This window comes from Mirounga angustirostris, unplaced genomic scaffold (genome assembly GCF_029215605.1).
Source record: "Mirounga angustirostris isolate CCGP_5_RB_7025 unplaced genomic scaffold, mMirAng1.0.hap1 SCAF_10, whole genome shotgun sequence".
NCBI classification, from domain to species: domain Eukaryota; kingdom Metazoa; phylum Chordata; class Mammalia; order Carnivora; family Phocidae; genus Mirounga; species Mirounga angustirostris.
In genome coordinates, this window is record NW_026991718.1 from 10,821,141 (window position 1) to 10,830,971 (window position 9,831).

General features: G+C 56.3%; 1 protein-coding gene across 1 annotated transcript in view; it reads left to right on the forward strand.

Moving 5' to 3' along the window:
- The window catches only part of MYT1L (myelin transcription factor 1 like), a 161,520-nt gene extending 153,175 nt beyond the window's left edge, over window positions 1-8,345 (forward strand). Inside the window, exons 21-22 of the mRNA XM_045884010.3 lie at window positions 3,246-3,389; window positions 3,626-8,345. Of these exons, the coding sequence (XP_045739966.1) occupies window positions 3,246-3,389; window positions 3,626-3,766 (285 nt within the window). The 3' untranslated portion in view covers window positions 3,767-8,345. The remainder of the gene's footprint in view (window positions 1-3,245; window positions 3,390-3,625) is intronic.
- The last annotated feature ends 1,486 nt before the right edge of the window (window positions 8,346-9,831 follow it).

Genomic DNA, 9,831 nt, shown 5'->3' on the forward strand with positions numbered 1-9,831 from the left:
CCTGGGGTCAGGGGGGCAGGGCCTGGGGTCAGGGGGGCAGGGCCTGGGGTCAGGGAGACAGGGCCTGGGGTCAGGGAGACAGGGCCTGGGGTCAGGGAGGCAGGGCCTGAAGGCAGGGAGTCAGGGCCTGGGGGCAGGGAGGCAGGGTCTGGGGCAGGGAGGCAGGGCCTGGGGCAGGGAGACAAGGCCTGGGGCAGGGAGACAGGGCCTGGGGGCAGGGAGGCAGGGCCTGGGGCAGGGAGACAGGGCCTGGGGGCAGGGAGGCAGGGTCTGGGTCAGGAGGCAGGGCCTGGGTCAGGGGGCAGGGCCTGAAGGCAGGGAGTCAGGGCCTGGGGGCAGGGAGGCAGGGTCTGGAGCAGGGAGGCAGGGCCTTGGGCAGGGAGACAAGGCCTGGGGCAGAGAGACAGGGCCTGGGGGCAGGGAGGCAGGGCCTAGGGCAGGGAGACAGGGCCTGGGGGCAGGGAAGCAGGGTCTGGGGGCAGGGAGTCAGGGCCTGGGAGCAGGGAAGCAGGGTCTGGGTCAGGAGGCAGGGCCTGGGTCAGGGAGGCAGGGCCTGGGGGCAGGGAGGCAGGGTCTGGGGCCGGGAGGCAGGGCCTTGGGCAGGGAGACAGGGCCTGGGGCAGGGAGACAGGGCCTGGGGGCAGGGAGGCAGGGCCTGGGGCAGGGAGACAGGGCCTGGGGGCAGGGGGGCAGGGCCTGGGGACAGGGAGACAGGGCCTGGGGGCAGGGAGGCAGGGTCTGGGTCGGGAGGCAGGGTCTGGGTCTGGAGGCAGTGCCTGGGGCAGGGAGGCAGGGCCTGGGGTCAGTGAGACAGGATCTGGGGACAGGGAGTCAGGGCCTGGGGCAGGGTGGCAGGGTCTGAGTCAGGGAGACAGGGCCTGGGGTCAGTGAGACAGGGCCTGGGGGCAGGGAGGCAGGGCCTGGGGCAGGGAGGCAGGGCCTGGGGCAGGGAGACAGGGTCTGAGGCAGGAAGGCAGGGCCTGGGGCAGGGAGGCAGGGCCTGGGGCAGGGAGACAGGGCCTGGGGCAGGGAGGCAGGGTCTGGGTCAGGAGGGAGGGCCTGGGGCAGGGAGGCAGGGCCTGGGGCAGGGAGACAGGGTCTGAGGCAGGAAGGCAGGGCCTGGGGGCAGGGAGACAGGGCCTGGGGGCAGGGAGGCAGGGCCTGGGGCAGGGAGGCAGGGCCTGGGGCAGGGAGGCAGGGCCTGGGGCAGGGAGGCAGGGCCTGGTGCAGGGAGACAGGGTCTGAGGCAGGAAGGCAGGGCCTGGTGGCAGGGAGTCAGGGCCTGGGGGCAGGGATATAGGGTATGAGGCAGGAAGGCAGGGTCTGAGTCAGGGAGACAGCGCATGGGGCAGGGAGGTAGGGCCTGGGGGCAGGGACACAGGGCCTGGGGGCAGTGAGACAGGGCCTGGGGGCAGGGAGACAGGGCCTGGGGCAGGGAGGCAGGACCTGGGGGCAGGGAGGCAGGGCCTGGGGGCAGGGAGGCAGGGTCTGGGGCACGGAGGCAGGGCCTGGGGCAGGGAGGCAGGGTCTGGGGCAGGGAGACAGGGTCTGAGGCAGGAAGGCAGGGCCTGGTGGCAGGGAGACAGGGCCTGGGGGCAGGAATATAGGGTATGAGGCAGGAAGGCAGGGTCTGAGTCAGGGAGACAGCGCCTGGGGCAGGGAGGTAGGGCCTGGGGGCAGGGACACAGGGCCTGGGGGCAGTGAGACAGGGCCTGGGGGCAGGGAGACAGGGCCTGGGGCAGGGAGGCAGGACCTGGGGGCAGGGAGGCAGGGCCTGGGGGCAGGGAGGCAGGGTCTGGGGGCAGGGATATAGGGTATGAGGCAGGAAGGCAGGGTCTGAGTCAGGGAGACAGCGCCTGGGGCAGGGAGGTAGGGCCTGGGGGCAGGGACACAGGGCCTGGGGGCAGTGAGACAGGGCCTAGGGGCAGGGAGACAGCGCCTGGGGCAGGGAGGCAGGACCTGGGGGCAGGGATACAGGGCCTGGGGCAGGGAGGCAGGCTCTGAGTCAGGGAGGCAGGGCCTGGGGGCAGGGAGTCAGGGCCTGGGGCAGGGAGACAGGGTCTGGGGCAGGGAGGCAGGGCCTGGGGGCAGGGAGGCAGGGCCTGGGGCAGGGTAACAGGGCCTGAGGGCAGGCAGCCAGAGCAGGGGAGCAATCCAGGACGTTTCTGGGGTACATCACTTTAGTGGGGACCCCTGACTGGATCAGAAGTGCAGGAATAACAAAGGTCTTCCTAGCGCAAATACCGTGCACGTCTCTCCAGGAGATGCTCCCAGAGCACGTCCTGTCATTTCTGTTTTCCAGAAAACAACCCAGAGTCGGCCTGACTCACCCTAGTGCGGGGGAGGCAACAGCCCTTCGACCCCCGTCTCTTGGCTCCCTGGGAAAGCACCAGGCCGGCTAACGGGAGCGGGGGATCCGTCCATGAGAAACGGTGGGGGGCAGACTTTGGGGGGCGTTTAAGGTAACTCAGGGGAAAGGCAGTTTCCACGTGAGGGCCCGGGCTCATGTCCCCGTGTCCTGGGCCCTGACGGTGCCCTCGGTCCCCGCGCCGGGCCTGCCTGGTCCTGGCTGTGCACCCTGCAGCCCAGACAGGTCGGGGCAGCTCCCCTCCGTCCGCCTATGGGCGCACCTGGCTGTGTCAGTCACGGGTCACCTGGCTGGAGGGGGGCAGGGAGACTGAGGACAGTTAGATCCCCTCTGGCAAATACCAGGAAGCCGAATAGGCCTGCCCACGAGGCAGGAATGCGGCCCTCGTCCCTCCACCTGCAGATAAGGAGGGCGTCTGCCTGTTCCACCCGAGGAGCCGCAGGGAGCAGGGACATGAACGCAGGGCACCTGGCACCTGTGAACAAGACGGTGACCCGCCTCTCCAGTAAATCACAGTTCAGGACCTCCCTGTGGCAGAACTGGATGCGGGCTGGAAGGAGGTGGCCCCGGCGGCGGGGAGGGTCAGAGTGGCTGACGGAGATGTCATCCTGTGATAGGCCATGGGTGAGGACAGCAGAGCTTTGCAAACGCTGGGTAGCAGCTGACACAGCCCATGAACCCCTCCCCAGAAAGCTGAGCCCCAGCGTCCGGTTACCGAACTTGCAAGTGTAATGAGTTGAAGGGTAAAAACCGAACCCTTAAAATGACCGGCTCTGGCCACGGAAGCCTTTCTGTTAAAGCAGAAGGGCTTTTCTCCTGGCGCGGGCAGACGGCGGCCTGCCTTGTGTTACATGTCACCCCAATTTGTGCGTTCCAGATCACCACGATGGAGAGCAGCCTGAAGACCATCGAAGAGGAGAACAAAGTGATCGAGCAGCAGAACGAGTCCCTTCTCCATGAGCTGGCCAACCTGAGCCAGTCCTTAATTCACAGTCTAGCTAATATCCAGCTGCCACACATGGTAAGTGACTAGGGGCGCGACCCGAGGCGCCGGGCGGTCCCCCGCAGTGCACGGCGTGGGGTAGAGGTCTGTCTCGGTGGCTGTGCCCCTGCGCCCCGTCAGACGAAGTACGCTGAGTGGGCCGCGTAAGTGATGTAAAGACAGTGGCGCCACGCTTTGCTGCTATTTTTTGCTGATGTGAGTATCCTATTAAGAAAGTAAAAGTTGTGTATGAACTACTATTTGGTATCTCGTAGGATCCAATCAATGAACAAAATTTTGATGCATACGTGACTACTTTGACGGACATGTATACAAATCAAGACCGTTATCAGAGCCCAGAAAATAAAGCCCTCCTGGAAAATATAAAGCACGCTGTGAGAGGAATCCAGGTCTGAGCGGCTGCTGAGGTGGCGGGACCTTGTTGGAAGGGGGCCTCTTCCTCCTTGCTGCTGTGACTCGCCAGAAAGTGTCACATACCTATTTCTGTTGGAAACAGTGTTACGCTCACAAGACTTCATGATGATTTTCTGTCTTGCTTTAAAGATTGTTACCTGCAGAATAGTTTTTGAATACATCCACATTTTGTACGTTTTCATATGAGCTGACATAGTGTGACAAATGCCATGTAATGTTTATGGCTGCTAAAGTCTGCACACCGGGGGGTATATATATTTCTGAAGAGGTAAGCTGATCAAAATAAATAGAGTGTAAATTCTTTTTAATGCTTTAGTGATTAAATGTTTTAGTATTTTGGACTGAAATGGACAAAAAAAAAAAAAAACCCACAGCTTTGAATGATCATGTGGTGGCCTCTCAGCCACTTTTTAGACATTATCATTTTGCCTCATGTTGGAGGATTTTATGGAATTAAGAAATACATTTTGTGTGCATATTGTTTCATAGCAAGAATCGGTTGCAAAAAAATGCTTTATTTTTGAACAATGCTTGGAAATATTATGTGATTTTTTTGTTTGTTTGTTTTAGGAGGATGGTGTATGGTGGGGGCAGTAAATGAGGTTTTTTGCATTCCAAGGAAATGGCATATGGATTAACTGTAAGAGATGAGATAAGTAATTTATTGTAAGACAACATCAAGCCATGGAAATTTGGCAGAAGATTCAAAGCAGCTTAAACAGCACTTTTAAGTTAACTCCTGAGCATTACATGGTGTGACTCTGGGAACTTCAGTTCAGACAGGGGCTTGTTAGAGGTGGACCGCGCGAAGATTTCCTTTTGCAGTGTCCGTAGACTTTGGAGCAGGCTTCCCCTCTCTCCCCGAGAGCGCTGTGCCCCTCGGAACCCTCTGTCACTGGAATGGCGTGTGTCTCGCAGGACCTGTGTGCTCTCTTTAAGTTCAGAGCTAATTTAAGAGTATTTATTTCCCCTCTCCACTTTCAAAAATGATTACTATCGTTGTCGCTGTGATTATTCCTCCACGTTCGGGGGATAAGGCAAATGGTGTGCTAGTCCGTGAGCTACTGCACGTGCTTTCTGCTGGGCAGGGGGGCTGGGGGGGCGGGGGGAGAGGGGAGGGGGCTGGCCGCCCGAAAGCAGCGCAGCAGGGCGCCCGCCCCCCGCCCGTCCCCGCAGACTGCTCCGCAAATGACCTTCCTGTTCCAACTCCCCTTGGAGACCAGGTGACCGCGGGGCATTTGCATACCCTTGCTGTTTGATTTGTCACAACCTATTCTAAGAATGAATGCAATCAGATTTTAAGAGTAATTCTCTATACTTGAGCACTTTTTTGCTTTACACTAGATCATCTTAGACTTGCTTATACTTGGAGATTTGATTGTTTTCTTCCAATGACTGCACTATATGTATGCATAAGACCACTTTTGATTGCCGCGTTCCCCCTCCCTTCTGAGTAGTCCCTAGGACGGCGTGTTGTGTTTTCTGGTGTTGAGTTACATGTGACAGCATCTCTTCCTTCCATGTCTTGATGTTATGCAGGAAGGTACAGAAGTACTTTAAAATTTTGTTATGAAAAAAAAAAAAAAGATGGGTTTTGTAAAAATAAAAAAAAAATATTTTTAGCAGAACAGGACTTACAGGGTCATTGTCCCCACAACGTGCCAGTCGACTATTTGCACTTACCTTGTCCTATATATCCGTACGGAGGTGTGCAATTCCTGGGGTCAGCGGCCTCGCGAGGCTGACCCCGGAAGGACGAGGGGAGCCCTCACGGCTGACCCGACGATGTTGCTACGGGAGATTACAGGGATCTCACAGCAAATATTCTGATACAATACTCAACCTCGGTGTATATATATGTACAAATATATGTACATCCCAGCAGCACTTTATACTGCTCACTGTACAAACGCGCACGGTTTTCCACGAGGACTCGAATAGCGAGCTGGGACAGATGATGTAATTCCCCGGGGCTCTGCCGCGCCGTCCCTGGAGCGCGCCCTCTTTCTGTTGTGCGACTAATTGTAGCTGCCATGCTCAGAATTGCCTTTCGAGAGCTGAAGCGAGGTGCTTCTCGTCACCCGATGCCGATGCCGTGGACCCTGGGGGGACCCCCTCCCCGCAGGGGCCCGCTGTTCACATGGGCACATGCATTCCCCCGCCGCGTCGTGTCTGCAGCTTTTTTGCCAATATAGTAATGCTTTTAGTAGAATGATAGGTAGTATCAGTTTTGGATTCTTCTTGTTATCACCTATGTACAATGGAAAGGGGTTTTAAGCACAAATCTGCTGCTCATCTAACGTTGGTACATAATATCAAATCAAAAGTTATCTGTGACTATTATATAGGGATCACAAAGTGTCACATATTAGAATGCTGACCCTTCATATGGAATTATTGTGAGTCATCAGAGTCTATTTATTATAACTTATTGTTCATTATCATTTCTAAGTTAATTTAAGTAATCATTTATTAAGACAGAATTTTGTATAAATATTTATTGTGCTCTCTGTGGAACTGAAGTTTCATTTATTTTTGTACTACACGGCATGGGTTTGTGGACACTTTAATTTTGCTAAAATGTGTGGAATCACAGGTTGCAGTGACACTTCATTTTTAAATTGTGAACTTTGTACAAACTTTGTCATGCTGGATGTTAACACATCTTACTCTAAATAAAAAAGGTGTTGCCACATTTGTAGCCTGATGGATCTCTACCCGGGGTCTGCGTCTTCACTTGAGTCTGGAAGCGCTGTGTGGGCCTCGACGAGCGTCTCGCCCCGAAGCCAGGGGCTTTAGCCGCCCTGTCGGTCGGGGTGCGCGCCCCCTCCTCGAAGGCGCGGCGGCAGTGATTTCTCAAACCCACCGCAGGAGTTTGGGGAGGCTCCCTGCCCCTCGCTTGTGTGGAAAGTCACTCTGCCACATTTGCTCGTGTGAGGACACGTCACGTCCAACGGCAGGTGCCTCCCCAGAACGAGGACGTTCTCCAACACGACCACACGTGGTAGGACGTCCTCCTAACTTGCGGGTGTATCCAGATGCTCCAGCTGAACCCGTAATGTCCTTTACAGCTTTGCCCCTATCTGATATCCTGGAGGACCCCAGGCTGCTCTCGGTGCTCACGCCCCTGGTCCCTCACTCCTGGGCAGCCCCTGGGCCTTCCTTCCTCGGTCTCCAGGGCGGTTGGTTTGCAGACCCTGCCTAGGTTGGCTGAGTGTGATGGCCACGTCCTGCGGGTTCAGGTGCCCTGAGCGATGCCGTGTCCCTTCCTGCAGCTCACTTCCAAGGGCCCACGTGGTCACTCACCAGTGATTGCCCCTGGGTACCTCATCATCCATTGTTTCTTCCAAACTATCGGCAAGGACCACCCATAAAGCTTAAATTACCCTTCAAATATGATGTATCAATGAATTACCCACTTTACCTTCGTCTATTTGAGTAAAAGTCACCCTTTAAAATTCCAGAAACAGGGCGCCTGGGTGGCTCAGTCGTTAAGCGTCTGACTTCGGCTCAGGTCATGGTCCCAGGGTCCTGGGATCGAGTCCCACTTCGGGCTCCCTGCTCTGCGGGAAGCCTGCTTCTCCCTCTCCCAGTCCCCCTGCTTGTGTTCCCTCTCTCACTGTGTCTCTCTCTGTCAAATAAATAAATAAAATCTTAAAAATAAATAAATAAATAAATAAATAAAATTCCAGAAACACCCTCTTATAATAGACACAACCCCCAAAATATAACGTTTGAGGAAGAGGCCCAGTGATCTTTGTTAAATCCAAAGTGTATCCCCGCAGGGGTCCTCTACCTCCCCGAGACTGAGGGCCACCTGAGCACCCAGCCGGCTGGTGCTGTCTGAGATCACAGAGGTAACAGCTTGGCCAGCCTCATCACAGTGACTGAGGAGAGGGAGGGGCGCCCTCCCTCAGCCCGCAAGTGGCGGGCCGCAGGTGCCCGCTCTGTCGAAGGCCCCGCCTTTAGGACCAAATGGAGTTAAGGCAGAAGGTGGTGGGTCCAGGAGACGCTGTCAGTAACTTAAGTCTGTCAACCTGATTACTGAAAAGCCGTTTTCGTCTGAGGGGCAACATGGCTGGAGTTCTTACAAACATTCTGGAAAGCAGTTTAGCCATCATGTCAAAGACCTTATAAAATTCAAATTTGGACCCAGTAATTCCAGAAGTCTATCGTAAAATACCATATACTAAAAACAATTGTAAATGCACGGAAATAAATAAAAATAACCCAAAAGTTCTATTTTAGAGGAACGCTTTAACAACTGATGATAAATGTACTTTTTAGGGTGCCGCAGAGTGGTTAAACATTAGTTAAGAGGCTCGTGAATAAGATGTTTGTGATGCCGTAAGTGAATAGTACAGAGAGCAGAAGTATAAACAACTCAGGAACAGCGAGGTTGGATCGGCTTGCCTCCCCCCCGCCCGGCCCCCGCACTGGGGGCCGGCCACGCGCGTCTGCCACGGTAGCCCTAGGGAGCAGCACCCGTGGGCTGGGGCAGGAAGCCAGCCTCAGCCAGTGAGGGGAGGGGAGGACCTGGGAAGCCGGAGTGAAAGCCAGCGCTCTGGGCTCAGGGTCAGGACAGGAGAGGCTGCACAGAGTGGAGACAGGGGTCCTGGGAGGACTGTTGGTTCTCTGGTTCCTTTGTCTACAACTATCCTACTGAACGTGGTCGCCGTGGAAATACCAAAACATTTTTAAATAAATAAATAAAAAGCCCGAGTCTGGTGAGGATTCTAGAAGGTTCTAGAGATCTTGCAGGTGCCTGCGTCATGCACTCAGCCCCGTGGGTATTAAAAGCAGAGAGGACAGAGAAAACACAGCAGAGGGGCAGGTGCTGCAGACCAGGCCCCTGGGCCCCCCCCCCAGGAAGCCCCATCCGGAGCCCAGACACCTATTGCATCACCTCCTGGATGCCCCACTCTCAGGAAGATGAGGCTGCCCATTGCCCACCCACTCCCTCCCCTCTGGCCCTGCCAGAGCCTCAGGAGCCCCCTGGGCTTCCCTCAGCTCCGGCCACGCAGCATCCGGACTGTTCCCGCCCAAGGAAGACTCCGGAACAGTCCGGGTCCCTCCCTCCCCTCCTCACCTCCGGTCAGTGTCCACACAGCAGAGTGATGCACACATGGGAGAGCCACGGGCTCAGCAGCAATATTTAAAATACATGTTAAGGAAAAAAATCAAACTTCTGTATTTCGTCTTTATATTTCAATCACCAGAACACCCCCCAAAAATTATTGGTCACTATACAGACTCCGAACAAAGTAGAAAAACAGCATAAACGTAAACATGAAGCCCATAGTAAATGCAGATAGACTAGACTCTGCAAAATGACAGAACAGACATGTCCCTGCTCCCCGCACACCTGTCCCACATCTAGAGCCATGTCCTGGGATGTGGCTTCCAAGGCGGCCCTAAGAGGACCTGACGGGCGCCGGCTGGAGTCGGGGAGCACCCTGGGATCCTGTCCCAGCACATTCCTCTCTGCTCTCGGACCCCGTCTGTCCTTGAGAGTCCCCCGCTCTGCTCTCGGACCCCGTCTGTCCTTGAGAGTCCCCCGCTCTGCTCTCGGACCCCGTCTGTCCTTGAGAGTCCCCCGCTCTGCTCTCGGACCCCGTCTGTCCTTGAGAGTCCCCCGCTCTGCTCTCGGACCCCGTCTGTCCTTGAGAGTCCCCCGCTCTGCTCTCGGACCCCGTCTGTCCTTGAGAGTCCCCCGCTCTGCTCTCGGACCCCGTCTGTCCTTGAGAGTCCCCCGCTCTACCCATGGCGTTCTTTCTGTGCTGTTATATCCTTTATGTTGCCTCAACGTCACGTTCCGAGCAAGACAACCTAAGACAATCAACGGGGAGGGGCGTTGCAGGGGAGGAGACGCCGGCCTCGCTCGGCCTCCTGGGTTCTCGGCCACGTCAGCTGCCTTGGCAGATGAAAAAGAGGAAAGCATCCACGTTTACTAGCGTAAGTAAGACCCGGGAGCCTCACTGAGGAGATGAAGACCAGGGCGGTGGTGAGGCCTGAGCGTCCTTGCCCCGCGTTTGCTGACCAGCGC